This window comes from Gracilinanus agilis, chromosome 3 (assembly GCF_016433145.1).
Source record: "Gracilinanus agilis isolate LMUSP501 chromosome 3, AgileGrace, whole genome shotgun sequence".
Taxonomy (NCBI): Eukaryota; Metazoa; Chordata; class Mammalia; order Didelphimorphia; family Didelphidae; genus Gracilinanus; species Gracilinanus agilis.
In genome coordinates this window covers 144,213,266-144,231,469 of record NC_058132.1, presented here as the reverse complement: position 1 = coordinate 144,231,469, position 18,204 = coordinate 144,213,266, and the positions used below count along the sequence as shown (strand labels likewise).

Sequence of the window (18,204 nt, the reverse complement as noted above, 5' to 3'; positions counted from 1 at the left end):
GCTTAATCCTACTTGTCTCAGTTCCTCATCTGTAAAATGAGCTGGAGAAGGAAATGGCAAACCACTCCAGTATCTTTGTCAAGAAAATCTCAAATGTAGTTATAGAGTCAGACATAACTGAAAAGACTGAACAACAAATTCCAAAGTACAAGTTATAGGTTTATTAATATAAATTAGTTAGCATTTATTTTACATTTCACATTATTATACCTATATAAAAGGTACTACACTTTGGACAACTATGCTTAAAATTAGAAATAAATAGGCCTGCAGAGTCAATTGCTGATATTTTCACAGGATATATTAAATAAAAATTTCCAGGACAACATGCTAGAGCTTTAAAGAAAAACATATGTGAAAGCAAACAGTAATAATATTGAAGTAAGGTAGAAAAGAAGGGACAGGAGGAAAAAAAATTAAGAGTAGCATCAAAATGCCATCTCAAGATGCAGACAAACAATGAAAATCTTTTGGGAGAAATATGAGGCCATATGTCTTGGCACAAAATACAAAACACTATGTGTAAGAATGCAGACAATTATATAGTTAAGAGATTTATTTCAAGGGTATTCTAAGGAGTACAAGTAAAACATATGGTCTGTTCTTCACCATTAAAAAACTAACTACTTTGGCTGGGGTAGAAAACTCTCTACATATAATATACAAAAATTACTGAATAATACACAGAAGTGAAAAAAGAGATCAAATGAGGAGTTTGGAAGACAAAGAGGTCGCTGTCTAATAGATTACTATATCACAATTACATGGAAGCAAAGTGGCAATGCCTTTATACAATAGAGAGGGAACATCTTTTAGGTTAAACAAGGTATGCTATTTCTACATAGGTTAAATGCTGGAAAGCAGAAATGTACCATAACTCTATGAATGGAGAACAGTATTGTTCTCAATTGTAGATAACATCTTCTGTTGTAAAATAAGACAAATAAGAGGGCAGCTAAGTGGCTCAGTGGATAGAGAACCAGGCCTGGAGGCAGGAAGTTCTGTGTTCAAATCTGGCCCTCAACACTTCCTAGCTTATGTGACTGAGCAAGCTACCTAATCCCAGTTGCCTAGTCCTTAATACTCTTTTGCCTTAGAACCAGGTTCTAAGACAAGGTAAAGGTTTAAAAATAAAATAACATAAATGACAGCCTAAATTTTATAGGAACTATTTTCTTTTTAAGTTGTATGTGAACTATAAATTTCAAAATGGGACAACTGCAGGCTAAATTTTGAATATTACTATTTAAAATTCATCTTTGAGCAAGAAAACTTTTTTCCTAGCCAACATATTCTTCCATAAATATGATTTTATTGATCAGTCATTGTAATCAAATAACCCAATTCTTACTATAATGTCAAAAGTAGTAATGTCTTCAGAGGAGCACAGATGTTTTTTATTACAGCCTCCTAAATTTAAGACTAGTAATTTTATAATGTGTTGAAGTGACTGCAAACTAATACAACACAGCTTTCAAATACAGTTATATGTATAGTTCCTATAACAGTAAAGATATTAAAAATTTTAACTGTTAGGGGAAAAGGTACCATAAGGAAACCCTGAGGCTATAGTTTTAAAAAATAAAAGTTTGTACCATCCACATGTACCATGTGATCCATGTCAGGCAAAAGATGAGTTAAGTGAGTAAATAATTAATGTGGTTGATTCTGATTTTGGACAATGAATAATAAAGTTCATATATAAGGTATGGTGACTATCTACTTACTCTATGAAAGCAACAGTAAAGGATCAAAGTAGCTACCAGTCATGAAAAGAGGTATAACTAAATAATTTGATTTTATATAATATTCTGGCAAAGACAGTACTCTACTCATCTCAAAGGTTGTTCCCTGCACACCTAAGCACCCACTCTTCTTCCAAGAGAAATAGTCACATCACATACACCCAATAGTCATACTATCATTGAACTCCTGCCCTATAAATTAAGTGCCTGACTTCAAATAAGCCAAATCTCTTAACTAACTCAACTCAACCCAACCAAGAAGAAAAGGGTTTAAGAGGATGAATGCCCCTGACTCAAATGGACTTCCTTTGCTAGGGAGGGAAAATAACATCAACAATGTGTGATGCTTAGCTTAAAGTAGGCCTAATCAAAACACTCATACTTATAGTTACTCTTTAAATACTCCACTCATCAGTACCAAATGAAAAGCAAGGCAAGTCAGAGTACATAGAGATCCTCAAGTTTTCCCCATAAATTCTTCCTATATCAAAACACTGTATTAAAATTACAGAATCTAAAAACTGAGAACTTGGAAAGGTTTTAGAGATTTTAGAATGTAATCCCCTCTTTCTAATGATAAGGAAACAGAAGTCTGAAAAGAATAAGACATTCTTATGTTCACAAAGCTAAAAAGCAACAGATCTAGGATTAGAAATCAAGTCTTCCAAATTCAGTATTCTTTGTTTTTCATAACATTTGCCTAATAAATCCCAGCATTATTATCCATTATTATTACATTATCTCTAAAGCTGTATTCTGAGGGTAAAGGAAAATGAAATGCTAAATAGTGGAACACTAAGGCTCAGGGCCTTCTCCAATTTCTTCCAGGACATAATACAAGAAGAATACTTTGGCTCTCCAAACTCTTAATAACCCTGATGGATTCCTGAAAGTCTAGCAAAAGTGGCTAACTAACTTGTGCTATTGTCGTTTATCTACTTACCTTTCAATATTTAGTTGCAGGGTATATCTAATTTTACCTCATTTTTAATCTACTTGTTCCAAGGTAGGGAATGCTACCTACCACCCAATGATCTCCAAATTTCTTCCTCTGTAGTGAACGACATATGTTGATGTCTCAACTGTTTTCAAATAACCCTGCTATTTTCTAATTAACAAAAAATTTTAAAGTAACATGAATCTGGTGGCATCAAAAGTACACTCAAAATTATATGAGTTAGAAAGATCTAATGCTTTGCCAAAGCAGGAGAGCAGCCTATGTACAACCTACAATAGTAAAATGTAGTGGAAATACTACTAGACAATGAGTCAAAACTTGAGTTCTATGCTTAGTTCTGCCACTAACAAGCTGTATGATCATAAATGAGTCATTTATCCCTCTCTAGGGATAAACCAGTCTCTCATCACTGAAATAGGTACAGAAATCCAACATTCACCACAAAATATTCTTATAAAAGATAAGAGAGCTGAGGGTTGAAGTTGTCATCACTATACTATCTGAATTTGGAAGTCACATTGGTATTCTCCATGAATCAATACTTTCTATAACAAACATTTGCTTTGGACATGTTTGTGCTACAAATACTATCTACTCATGCTTTATTATATTTTTTCCATCATATATATGTATACACATACATATATGCATATGTATGTATTTTTCTAGATATATCAAGGTTTAGAAAATAGGTTGTAGATGGATATCATTCTCGCTATGCCACTTCCAATAGTACCTTGCACACTGAGCCACAAAAGTATGGAAATACCTTCTTTACAGGTGCCTTCTTATACTTTATGATATTTTAAAAGGATGACAAGGTTCAAAACAGTGCCATACACTTAACCCCAAAAGATGTTTATCTCCTAATTCCCATTGTTTTAGAAAAAGATGTATTGTGGGCATGAAAATTAACAGTAGCATCTAGAACAATATTTCCCAAACATATATGAAGATGGAAAATTATACGACTTTGAAATATACTAACAAAATCCATAATGGCTGGTCTTTAGAAACAAAGAGTATGGGAAATGTCCAGGATAAAAAGGGTGTCAAGGAAATTTTAAAGAGAAATTTAGAAAATTAAGCAGTTTTCATACTGAAAATCTTGTTGCACATAAATGTTGTCATATTTATAACTTCATACTTAGTATTGTAGAGGGGGAAATATGGTTAGCACAAAAATATTCTCAAAGAAGCTATACACCTATTATATTGTGCAGAATGCCAGAGTTTAATGGAAAATAGTTTGGGAAACTGATCTAGAGTATTTCAATATGAATTGAATAAAAATGAACATGTCTTTCTCTGCCTGTGATATTTCATGAAGTTTTATAATTCACTCACTTCTAGAACATGCTTTCTCTCACTTTAAGAAGAACTGGCCATCAGATACTGAGTCTTTCATCTGGAGTTTCCTATCTAGACAAGACTGGTCCTGATCTTGATACCTTTCGGTGGTGCTTTAATGAATAAAATGAAATAAAATGATTATGTCAGAGTATTAAGTCTTCACATTTCAAATTTAACATAAATAGTACCACTTGACCCCCTATTACCTGAGGTTAAAAAAAGTAAAGGAAAAAAGGTTTGGGATAAACTATTTGCTGATCCATACATCTTTGAGACACTGACAATATATCCTTAAAATCTTTACTAAAAAATATGAAGTGATACTTTGATGATCAACGATGGTTCTGGCCCTAAATTCCTCCAGTAACCTCAGCTGGGGTCACTTATATCCCTCTGGCAAATTTACTCCTGCCTAAGGCTTTGGGTATCAAACTCACAGGCTGAAGAAACAAAAGACCCCTGAAGTCTTTTGACTTGCAGGAAGTTGGATTTTTTCTCCTCTTTTACCACATTCCTGGTTCTGTTATACCTAATCATGGATAGATACTTGGCTTCCAATTTCTAAGAGCTTTGCATTGAGCCTCTTTGTACATGATGTTCCCTAAGAACAAAGGTACTGCCTTATTTTTTTGTCCCATTTCAAGTCTTTCCAGAGACTTCTGTGATTGGATCCCAGAAACAACTGCCTGAACCTCCAAACACCAACCATCTGCCTACCTTGGATATCTACCCATACTACTCTGAAGCTTTCATTTTCAGCTTTTTGGAATCTTAATTCTTTTTTAAAAATTAGATATCTAAACTAAGTAAAAGCTCCTAGGCTTTAGCCAATCACTTGAGTGAATATTCCAAGAGCTACTGCCTATATTTGAGAATAATATCTATATTAAGTTAAGGCTGTCATCTTTGATGAATATTGAGGTTAATGGGTGATTTCTAGGAGGTGATGATTTTCTTAAAGCTGTGAGAAAAAAGAACAATAGGTTGTATATAAGCCTAGTTGTCCTTCAACACACCAAAACAGCTAGAATACAAAACAGAAAAAAAAGAAAGGGAAGAAATCCCAAAAGGACACCCTAAGAATGAAAAAAGCAGACAGTAATCTCTTGTTGTGGAGTCTTATCAAGGGATTCCTTCACCTAATAGTGTTGATTCAGTTCTTTGTTTGCTCATTACTTTATTCTTTCTGCTTTTGTTTTCCTTTGGGGTTTCCTGAACAAAAATTATTAAGTATACTAGAAGTAGTAGATGACTTCAAAATAGGAGGTGGGTATTAGAGGAGATCAGAATGAAAGAAGAAAAGTGAATCTAACAGCAGAATATAACATTATCTACTGATCAAAGTTTTCTGATTTGTTGGTTTTTTTTTTTTAAATCTTGTCTTTAAATAAGGAGCAGAAAATGTATGGCTATAATTAGATCTCAGGAGAAAGAAAGTCATGCAAGTTTGATGGAAACAACTCCTACTTAACAATCTGGTAGAAACATACCTAAAATATAAGAATATGAGGGGTAAATAAACTTTTTGAAGTGAGAATTTACAAACCTAAAATAATAGGAACTGTCTCAAGGGAGTTTACCTTAAGTGTCTGGATTGATTGGTGTTATTAGAAGTATAATTTAGTATATTGTCATAAAAGGAGACCTAACCACCAGAGAGTCAATGTTTATGACTGAGTTACACTCATATAGTCAATCAATAAACATTTATAAGTGCCTACTATGCCTCAGATTTTAAGTACCATCAGATGGTCTTCTTTCTTTCTCTCTTTGTATCCCAGCAATTAACACAATGCCTAGCACATTGCTGGCAATAAATAAATGTTTATTGATTGATTAATTTCTATGTGCCAGGCACTGTGTTAAATACTAACAATACAAAGAAAAGCAAAAGATAGTTCCTGTCCTCAAGGAGCTAAGAGTCTAATGGGAAAAATAACATGAAAACAAAGTTTGCACAAACAAGTTATATGTAGGATATATATACTTACACACACACATACACACACACGCACACACACATATATAGGATAAATTGGAAATAATCAAGTAACTAGAATTAAGGGAAGTCAGAAGTTCTGTAGAAGGTGAGATTTTAGTTGGAACTTGAATACTCAACAGTTATATGTTAAAAAGTCACTCAATAGATAATTCATATCTGTCATTAATTCAACTTAGTTCACATCTTTGATATATATTTTGTAGTTTCTTTAATTCACTTGAGATAACTGATATTATTCTGAATGATTAGGTATCCAAAAAAATAAAATTCAAGCTAAATTTAATAGGCTTACCTAAATCAAACTAAGCTCTATAGTCCTATTATACTTTTTGGCCCACTGTATTCTATCTTGGCCAATGCTACTAATTCATTAAACAGATTCATTTACCTATCTACCTAGTACTCAAGTTTAAATTCTTTATTCAGACACAAAATTTTATGAAAAGACCTTTACTTGGTTGATTACACCTACAAATGATCTTTTGGTACACTATGGGGCCCTCCCCTTCTTTTTTATTCCTAAACTTTGAAAGGGCTTAGCTATACAAAAGTTATAGGGTGAGAAAGAGTGAGCAACATAACTAGGATGTGAGCTCGAGTGACTGGAAGAATGGTGGCATCCTTGACAATAATAGGAAAATGAGAATGAAGGAAGGATTTTGAAGAAAAGATAATGAGTTTCAGTTTTGGATATTTTGAGTCCAAGATGTCTGTGGGACATTCAGTTCAAGAAGTCCAGTAGGCATTTGGAGATGTGAAAGTGGATTTGTTTTGCTCCAACTGTAGCAAAACGAATAATACTTTCTTTTCCCATTCCAAACATCTAAAACAGAGTATGACCCAGAGTTGGGACTGAATAAATGCCAATGACTGACTAATTTTCCAAAGTATCAAACTGTAAGAAGCCCAAAGCATTTATATAAACACAATCAGAATGACTTAGAACAGTGATGGGCAAACTACAGCCCAAGGGCCAGATGCGACCCCCTGAAATGTTCTATCCAGCCACTGGGACATTATTCTGAATCTGATGAATACAATAAATAGGATACAATACAAAGAAACTTCGAAAGAGTTGTCTTAGAAGCAGACTGACAGATGAGCATTTCCTTTCCTTTGGCCCCCCTCTTCAAAAAGTTTTCCCATCTCTGGCTTAGAAGGTTAGAAAATAGTATTATTCTCATTTTTATAACTGAGTAAACTATGATTCTGAAAAGCTATAAAGATTTGCTGTCAGGAATTAAGGGAAGCTATGAATAGCTATATTCCAATCACTCATAAACTGAGAAGCAATTATGTACATAAATTTCTATTTACTCAGTCTGTTTCCCTAACTTGAAACATTACCAGTTACAACTGAAATATTGATGGCACAGAATATAATCATTTGTTCTGCCATCACAATCATGTATCTGCACCTACAAGTTGTGAGAAATTCAAGTTACTGCCTCTGACATATCCCATTTCATTTTTTAAAGAAAGTAAGTTGTGCTTTTCCAGACTACATTTTTTACAGGGTAAACATAAGCAATGAGTAGTAAGAAGAGTTTGTTTATTCTTACAAAACACAAAAAAATAGGACAGAAAAGAAGCTCTTCCATTTGAGAGCAAAGTTGCATAGAGAATGAAGTGAAAGGAAGCAAATGATTTAGAAAACTTTTTGTTGTCCAAAATCAATGTAAAACCTCCTGGGGTCCCCCAATGTTCATTTCTAAGGTTTTAGCTAAAGTAACCATAGTCTTCCTTTTGGAATTTCAAAGATTATTGAAAATTTGGCACAAACCAAGGACTATAATCTGAAGACATTCTATTAAAGTCATTAGGTACTTATTATATAAAAAAGGTTGTCAATACATTAAACATTAAGAAATTCCCTTGTAGAAATACCAGGCATGATAATTCTCCAAATCCTCCTAAAGAACTCCAAGAACTCCAACCACAGACATTCCCTGGGAACACAATGAAGTTAAGGTAAAACTTGTTGGGACGTGGTCAAAAACAAATAAGAAAACGCTGCAAGGGCATGAAGCCCAGGATTCCACAGAAATGGAGCCTGAACTGGAAGTCAGGAGCTTTGTTGTTTAACCTGACTTCTACATTGGCAGGCTATGAGTTCAAATGAACTAAAATCAAAGTCCATGTCCACATGGAGAAAAACAACTGGATTTCAGTGTGACAAAACCAGTCAGTTTGGTTTATCTTGGCCAGTGATTCAGGCAGACCATGAACAGAATAAAAATGATTAATTTTGCCAACCCACAGTGGGTTTGTTTAGTTAAACAGAGACATCATTTCAATGTCTCAATCTGCAAAATGAATATAACACTACTTGACATATAGCTGTTTCCCAAATATGTTTTATAGATTAGTAAACTAAGTGTTTTGAGATCCTTACTTGAAAGGAACCTTAGAAGTACTAACGTATAATGGGACCACGCAACAAATAACTCAGTAAAGCAATCAAAACTGAGAATTGAGCTGGGTTTTGGTAGCATACATTAAAAAAAATTAGAAAAAATTTTAATGCATTGATAAAATATCTAATAGTTTTCACCACTCTTCCCTAACGTAGGATTTTAGTAAACACCCACACACAATAGAGAAGCATTAAAAAAATCACAAGATGATAAATTTACTAAAATTATAGGAACATGCCCAAACTTATTTGGTTCTAGTTGTAACACAAGTTTTATTTCCAATTTCTATTCATAACCTCTCAGACAAATTGACAGGAGAGAATTCATAACAAGTTTGTAAGTAACCTTGAAGTTAAAACTTAATAAGCAATATAAGCCTTAGGCTTAATTTCACAAACCCAAGGTAGAAAACCAGATCTTTGGCACAATGCAAAACAGAAAAGTTCAGCAATAAAAGTACAAGAACAAAATTATATTTCACAATCCAAAGGCAGAAAACCAGATAATTTTCTTAAATAAAAATTTCACTATTCTAAAATAACTGTCAAAATGTAAGTGTTTTTATTTTGTGAAATTATGCCTTCAGAAGCACTACATATATTCTTTCAGGCCAATTTCCTATAGTGTTCAGAACTGTAAACTTAAGGAACAATATTTGAAAAGTCAACATTGTACTCTTAAACTTAATACATTTTTCACAACTCTTTAAGCCACTTTCAATGTAACACTGGAACATTTGCAACCTGAAGGTATATTCATATTATTCTTTTTGTAAGTACTAATAGTTGAATTAAATTTACCAAGCCAGGGTTTCTTAGCCTGGAATCATGATTTTGATTTTTAAATATTTTGATCACTTTATTTTCAATATAACTATTTTACTTAATGCATTTAAAAACATGATTCTGAAAAGAGGCCATACATTTTTCCATGAACCTTTATCAAAAAAGGATTCTTGATATATTTCTCACATATGCCAAAGGTGAGTTGTTTCTCAGCTCACAGAACGTTGTGTTGTAAAATTTAAGAATGAAGATCTCTTCTTCATGGCATAGTTTATTTAGATTGTGGCTTTATAGCTATGACATCATCTAGAGTTCAGAGGTTCAGACAGCCATTTTTCAAACAAGCTACATGTTCAGTCAGTTAAAATTATATTTAAAGCATTGTCAAGCGCTGTGTGAAGATGTAAAAGAAAGAGGTTGACAGAAATTAAGTTCTCATCTGATTTTAGGAGGTCATTTAATCTATACCCCTACCAAATATAAGAATATGCTGCATAATGTCCATGATAGATGATATAATTTCTGCATGAAAACTTCCAGTGATGGAAAGCTCACAATTTGCATTGGAGCTCATTCCACTGTAGAGCAACCCTAATTACTTCAAAATTCTTTCTTTTGCTGAACTGAAATTTGATTCCATTTCCACTCATGGTCCTTCTTTCACATAATATTCTTTAAATATTTCAAGAGAGCTATAAAATCTAACCTTAGTCATCTTTTTCCACTCAAAATTAATCCAGTTTCTTTTATCATTTTTATATCTCAAGGCCATTAATTTTCTTGGCATCTCTCTTATGTGGTCTCTCTAGCTTATCAATCTTTCAAAATTCTTAAGAGACCTGTAATTTTATATGTGTGGTCACTACATTCACCAACACAGACTACAACTGCTCTAGAAGTTAGCAGATGGTCTTCAAGAGTTGGTGGGACCAAATTATTATCATTTTATGGCAAGTGCATTAATGAATCTTTTTGAACTTTAGCTAGTTCCCAGACAATGGACACAAAGACCACCAAAGGGCTAGTATTTAAAGCCCATCGAGCCTAGTAAGATCTTCCAAAAATTATACTTCATCAGTATAGTCTTTGTGAACTCAAGGCAACTTGAACTACAAAGTGAGGTACAATGAGGATATTAATAGAATTTAATAATACTTCTCTTAAAACAAAGGATTGAAGAGAATACTTAAAGATATAGTCGGAGCAGTACAAACTACAGTGGGACTATTATTTTCCATTACCTGGATATTTCTGTAAAAACAGTGTAAGATTGAGTTAGCTTTCTTAATGTGCACCTAGGATTACTATCTAATATTAAACTTATAGATCATTCAAAACATCAGATTTGTTTTTCCCCATGATATGTTATAGAGTTGCTGACAAATACCTATGCAGATGATTTTTCTTTTATCTAAATGCAAGGTTCTGCCTTAACAGTGTAAAATTTAATCTTTTAGTTTCAAACTTGTTGGTATGACTGAATTTTGATTCTGTGTTCTGCAATATTACATTCCCAGGTTTGTGTTAACATATTAAGCATACTTCCTATATCTCCATACAAATCATTGAAAAAAAAATGTTGAACAGAACAAGGCCAAGCACACTGTGACATTCCATTAGATATTACCAACTAGGTAGATGCTGATCCATGAAACAACACTCTTATACAGCTGTTCATCCAGTTGTGAATCTACCTACTACAACTATCTGGTACAAATTTTACCATCCAGGGCAGCTAGGTGGCTCAATAGGTGAAGTACTAGGCTTGGAGACTAATGGCCCCGAGTTCAAATCTGTCCTCAGATACTTCCTAGCTGTGTGACCCTAGGCAATTCACTTAGCTCCCATTGCCTAGCCCTTACCATTCTTCTGCCTTGGAACCGATTCTTAACACTGGTTAATTTTTTTTTAACCATAGGTAATTAAGTAAACTACTGTGAAAATCAAGAATTACTACTTTTACTGCATTCCCCTATTCTAACAACTTGGTAAATATTGTCATAGTTTAGCATGACACTTTTTTTAACTCTTATCTTCCATCTTTGAATCAATACTATGTATTGATTCTAAGGCAGAAGAATGATAAGGGCTTGCAGTCAGGGCAGAATTTCCTTTTTCTAGGTCTGGCTCTCTATCCACTAAGTCACCTAGCAGCCCCTGCATGATTTGACTTAATCTTATGAAACTACACTGGCTCAAAGTAATTTCAACACTGCTTTTTAAAAGCTAAAGAGCCATTTAATAATCTATTGTGATATTTTATTGAGGTTTGAAGTCACTTGTCTATAAGGGTAAATAATTTTCCCTTGGAAAATTTAAGTATTCACTCATAGTTTTCTAGCATCTTTTTCATTCGATGTAATTTCTCAAAGATCATAGTCAATGACTGTGGGGCTATTTAAAAAGTCATTATCATGAGATTTAATTCATATACCTATGGAGACATTTGGTCATATTAAGCAAATTAGTGGCATCTTCCTATTTCCTCATCTTTCTTGAGCGGCATTTCTGTCTAGCCTAATTTGTGAGTTCTGAAATAGTAATAGTGTCTCTTTTAGAAACATTGTCAGCCAGTTATCATCATAACTTTTCCTTCCTTATTAGGCACAAGAACTGTTGGCACATTCCCACAAGATTCTTAGATCAAGGGACTTTGCTATATACCTTCCCCATAACATTTTACATTGGTGAGCATAAGCCTTATGAAGATGAAAAGTAGCTTTTCCTCATAAAATGTTTAGGATTCCCTACCACCATTCTAATGTAAGTGAAAGGAAAAACTAATAATTTCCTTTGTGGAATTCATAATTTTACTGAGGGTCAATTTAATTATAAAACAAAAAGTTATAATAAGTACATTTTTCCCTACCTGGCCAGTCTGATAATGTTTTGCAAACTGGTTAACCACTCGATAATCACTTGCAAAAAACTCCATCAGGATAGAAGGAACTTCAGCAAAATCAGTGGAGCATCTTGTCCCTGAAACAAAATAACAATTGGCATTATTTAACTTAACATATATTACTTTTTATGGGAAATTCTAAAACTTTTATTTGGATTTTTGATGAACCAAAAGCTTTAATTCATTAAGTCAATATTTTACTTCTATAAAATTATTACACACATTGGCAAAAAACTTTATTATAATCCTATGCATTTTACTTCAAATCAAAAAGTGAAAGAAAATGTTTGCACAGCTGGGTGAGGCACATTATTAAAAAATTGCTCACACCCTCTAAAAGCAAACTTGTCTACACTCAAGCTGGCCATGTACTAAATATACTAAATGGAGAGACTATAATAATGGAAGTAAAAATTTTCACTTAAAATTCAATGGATCCTATTCTCAAACATGGTTATTTCTTTGCTTGTTAGAAATATGCTCTGACCCAACTATTTTCTTTTTTTAAAAAGTCAATGTCTAGTAATTAAAATATCAGTGTAATGGTGTATTTGTTTAAAATAAGCAAATGTCATAAGAATTTAATTTTAATTTAACACACCTTGAGTTTTTCATTTTGCTTTCTTTTTTTCATCAGTAAAGGTTCCACTGCCTCCAGATTCATTCCAAGGCAGAGACCACCTGTGTCCAATCCACCACTGGTAGGGAGCTGCCACCTACCATGAGACTCCAACCAGAGCTTGGAGGTGGGGCAGCATGGCTTGGTAAACAATGGGACAAAGTCATCATATACTCTTTCAAATTTGGATAAACCATAGAGACTGGTTAAGTTTACAAAGGAGGAAACCAGTGGGAAGGGATTAGCTCAAGACCATAGCTGCAAGTCTGAGCTTCCCTCAGGAATGCCCATTCTCATCAATCCCAACTCTAAATGTTAGAAAAGAGAAGCCTATTTGGCAGGCCATTTCCATCAGCCTTAGTTTACCTTTCTGTTAACGCAATCTGGCAAACCAGGCACTTTCCTCAAAATAACCCCAAGAAATAGGCAATTCATGTGTTATGGTTCCTATTTTAGATATAAAGGAATTAATGCACAAAGCAACAAAGTGACTTTTCTGAGTATCTTTTATTTTCTCTTTTAAACTCTTAGCTTTTGTGTTAGAATCAATACTAAATATTGATTCCAAGGCAAATGAGCAGTAAGGACTAGGCAATAGGGGTTAAGTGAATTGTTCAGGGTCAGACAACTAGGAAGTTTCTGAGGCCACATTTGAACCCAGGGCCTCCTATCTCCAGGCATGGCACTCTATCTGAGTCACCTGATTGCCCCTCCTTTCTTCCTCTTCCATTTTTTTGGAGTAGTTTTTAAAGAAAACATCTATGCTCTCAGGTTCGATTGAGATAATTTTACTACCTTATACTTTTATTACTTTTATACTTTAAAGTAGTGATGGGCAAACTTTTCAAAGAGGGGCCCAAAGGACAGGAAATGCTCATCTGTCAGTCAGTTTCTAAGGCAACTGGTTTGAAGTTTCATGTACTGTATCCTCATTGTATTCGTCAGATTAGGAATAATGTCATGCTGCAGGATAGAACATTTCAGAGGGCTGCATGTGGCCTGCAGGCCGTAGTTTGCCCATCACTGCTTTAAAGTATAGTATGTCAGTTGTCGACATGATTAATTATTAACTATTGTTCTCATTAAAAGGTAGAGTGCATAGAGGGGCTGGCTTTGAATTCAGGAAGATTTGGGTACAAGTTCTGTTTCTATGCAGTAGCTCAGTGACCAATGGTAAGTCACCAATCTTCTTTGCACCCAGGAAATTTCCTATGGTTGTCAAAGACAATTTGATCAGCTAAGGATGGGCAGATGGAGATTCCACATCATAAAATCATTTCCCACTCCACCAGAAGCAATCACAGATCTATAGCATATGTCTGGGGGTAAGTGTATGCCTGTATGTATATTGATAGTGTGTAACCATGTATCTTAATGAATTCACTATATATTTGAGGGTAGATATATATGTCTTCTGGATCTTTCTTTATGTATTCAGATATATACACTTACATGGATATATGATCACATAAATTTGGAAGTTCTCTTCAACAATGCAGAACCCACCAATGCCTATCAATTCCATCTGGCTCTTATCCATACCTTATACTCCGGATGCTAGAAATTTTCCCTATTCAAACACATACACACAACAAAAACTTTAATTACAGTAATAATGGTGAGTAGGCCCAGCCCCATAGTTTCATCAGTATAGAATTCTAGCACAGACACACATCTTTGTCACCTTTAGAAATCAAATGACTTGTCCAGAGTCACAGGATCATCTAACTGTGAGGTTAACCTTCTCTCTATCATTATACTCTGCCTCATAGTATTATAATTGTGATTGTTGATATAATTCTCTTAAAATTAAAAAATGTTCGCCTCGAGAATTGTCAAATATCAAATGCATTTTTTCTATTATAACTCACAATTCCATAACTTATAGAAAAGATTTTTAATAACATCTGATCACAAGTAAAATTAATTATCATCTCAATTCATCAACAGCTAATCAAATTCATGCTCTAGACTCTATTCAGTAGTCCTACATCCCCCCTTCCATATGTCCAATTCAAAAAACCATTTAAATCATTTAAACAAAAAACCAGTTACACATGTTCATTCATACTTAAATATGAATGAGAATACCAAAACAAGCAAAGACCATTCAAAAGAATAATGTACCATAAAAATATACATTATCCATCCAAATGGGTAGAGTACTTGGGTGGAACAAAAGACTTTGCTGGATAGGGCAAGAAAGTTCTTGAAAAGAAGAAAGTTCTAGCAAAAGATATTTAAGGAGAAAAATTAAAGATGAGAGTAGAAATGGAAAAGTAAGAGAAATAGTCAATAAAATGAGTATAAAAGGCAATGAAATAAGGCTTTTTTTCCAAATAAGGTCTTCCCTTTTCAAATGAAATTGATTGAAAATATAAAGAAAATATTAAATAAAAATAAAACTATCCTCTTAGTCTCTTACCAGTAACATGTTGATAACGAGTACGTCCCAGCATAGAATGCATGGCATGTCCCATTTCATGAAAAAGATTCTCTAGCATACCAGGAGTTAATAAAGGTGGTACATTATTTGTTGAATGAGGAAGATTCAGCATAAGAACTACTATTGGAAGCTGATATTCTCCACTTTCCTTTAATCTTCCCCCACGGATTGTAAAGTGACAGTCCTTCAGAAAGTAGGAAGGAAGAAAAAAGATTAAGGCAAAACAAAAAGTCAAATGGATTTAATCAACATAAAATTATAACAAAGGTAAGTGCTTAAAACCTCATTTTTAACACAAATTTACATTTTGCCTCTTTATTTACTAGTTTTCCTAAAACTTTTTACTCCTCTTAAGTTCCAAATATTTAAAAAGTATAAGAAAGCACTCATATATGCTACCAAATATTTTTTTCTCTATTATATTCAATGAACAAAATTATGATTTCCTACTTTGTGTCTTGCACTTTTGGCAAAACAAAGATAAATAAAGCATAGCTCCTGGACCTTAGAAAGTAGGTTAAACAAGAACAAAAACAAGCAAAGGGAATAAGGTGGCTCAGTGGATAGCAAGCCAGGTCTAGAAACAAGAGGTCTTGGGTTCAAATTTGATCTCAGGCATTTAACTGTGTGACTCAGGGTAAGTCACTTAACCTCAATTGCCTAGCCCTTTACTGCTCTTCTTAGTATTAATTATAAGATAGAAGGTAAGGGTTTTTTTTAAAAGAACAAAGTAGAAAAATTCAAATAATGAATTTTAAAATTTGTACATTTCTAGAATGATTTTTCAAATAGAAAAGCAGTTTAGAAGATGATTCAGTTAAAGATCTGAGGCACTACTGGCAACTATTATACTCCCTGAAACTCTGAAAGGGGGAATTCTAGTTTAAAAGGAAAATATATCAGAAAAAAAGTTAAGAAAAGAAAATAATACCAACAAATTATTAGCCATTATCTAGCCTATTCCACTACACCTCCCTTACATTAAGAAATTCTAAAAAATGGAATGCACATCTGTGAAAGTTATTTTACTAGGGCAGCAAGGTGGCACAGTGAAGAGTGGTAGGTCTAGAATGAGGAAACTCCTTTTCCTGAGTTTAAATCTAGCCTGAAAATACTTCTTATCTAACTATAAGACTCTGGACAAGCCACTTAACCCTGTTTGCCTCAGTTTCCTCATCTATAAAATGAGCTGAAGAACAAAATAGCAAACTACTCCAGCATCTTTGCAAGGAAAATCCTAATGAGATCATGAAGAGCTGGGCACAACTAAAATGAATAAACCACAAAACTTAAAAAAAAAATAAGGCAGCTCCTCCAATAGCTATCAGTGAACAAAACCAAGCAGCCAAGTTAACAATAATGCCACTTTTCATTCGTATAGCACTTTGAAATTTTCAAGGCTCTCTAATGATTTCACTTTTTTCTCATAACAACCTTGTAAGGAAAATGAAACAAATATTATTGTACTCATTTTTCAGATAAGGAAATTAAAGTTCATAGTGGTTAAGTGTATTATGCAAAGTCATGAGACTAGTTAGTGGTAGAACTAGAAATCAATCTTCTGTATATATTTAATATTGTTTATATCCTTTCTATCATGCCATCTAGTTGCTCCTTACTAAGTATACTACTCACAAAAAGGAACCAATAAACACCTTAAGTTTGCCTTTTGGCAACAAACTGATAGTTGATAAAAATTTTCAATTGAACATATTTTTTTAACAATTTGTTACAGATTTCGATGAAATCTGGTACCTAGATAAAGGTCAGAGAGGAAAATATTTAATAAAGTTCAGTTATTCTCAAATCTTAACTTAAATAATTTATTTTAAAATTAACTTAATTTGTGAATTGCTTCTTTTTAAAGCTATACAATTCCATTAAGTGAAGTCTATTTCACATAGAGCTGTTAGCATATAGCTAGTCATTTCTTTGGAAAACTAGTCCTATAAATAGTATATTACCTGATGTGGTTTGTCAGCTCGCTGAAAGAAGTCACAATAGATGTATCCCAACAGTCCCTCAGTTTCATGAACCACAGCCTGAAAGTAGTTTCAAATATCACAATGAGGGAAGGAATATGAAATCTTAACATCAAATGCTTCTTAAAACACAACCAGGTATGCATCATAGATCTATAGCCACAAATGAAGGTCACCTTTGCTTCTTCTATTCCTACACAAACACACTTTTTTGGGTTTAGGATTTTTTTTTTAATTTTAAACCCTTTAACTTCTGTGTTTTGACTTATAGGTGGAAGATTGGTAAGGGTAGGCAATGGGGGTCAAGTGACTTGCCCAGGGTCACATAGCTAGGAAGTGTCTGAGGCCGGGTTTGAACCTAGGACCTCCTGTCTCTAGGCCTGGCTCTCAATCCACTGAGCTACCCAGTTGCCCCCTTTTTAGGCTTTAGGATTTTAAACAGAAGATAAGAAAATTTGACATCCCTTTTGTGGTCATTCACAAGCACCCTAGTCTCTATTAGCTACTTCAGAGCCATAGCTGCTCTATAAGCATTATAAAGCAGCTATGGCTCTGAAGTTTTTGAAGTGTTGTGGTCCAAGAGTTCCTTTCAAATCTTAGGAAGTAGCTATAATTCCCTAAATAAAATCTTAGTAGTGCTGTTCAATGGCGAGCAGATGTGGCTTTTATGTCCACCTTATACCACTGATGAAAATACTCCACCTTAACCCTCCGTTGGAAGGGTAAAGGAGGAAAAAAGAGTGGAGGTAGAGAAGAAAGGAGAGAAGGATAATTCCATCCTGACTTCTTTCTCCTTTGTGGAAGTCATCTGTCTTGTCCATTTTATTTTTAAATATGTCTTCAAAATGGCTTAGGAAATTTTTCAGTTTCAGGAATGTTATTCTCATGACTACACAGAATAAGCATATTTTCTTCAAATATCTCATTCTCTTTCACACTTTCCCCTCTTAACAAGTTAGGTAAGATTAGCTAAACCATAAGAAAAAAAATACAGA

At 33.8% G+C, this 18,204-nt stretch overlaps 1 protein-coding gene across 1 annotated transcript in view; it reads right to left on the bottom strand.

The window, feature by feature from the left end:
- Positions 1-18,204, bottom strand: part of LOC123240602 (mitochondrial intermediate peptidase) — a 198,289-nt gene that overhangs the window by 104,980 nt on the left and 75,105 nt on the right. Inside the window, exons 12-14 of the mRNA XM_044668295.1 lie at positions 17,192-17,269; positions 15,207-15,411; positions 12,130-12,239 (exon numbers count right to left, since the gene is read on the bottom strand). Of these exons, the coding sequence (XP_044524230.1) occupies positions 12,130-12,239; positions 15,207-15,411; positions 17,192-17,269 (393 nt within the window). The remainder of the gene's footprint in view (positions 1-12,129; positions 12,240-15,206; positions 15,412-17,191; positions 17,270-18,204) is intronic.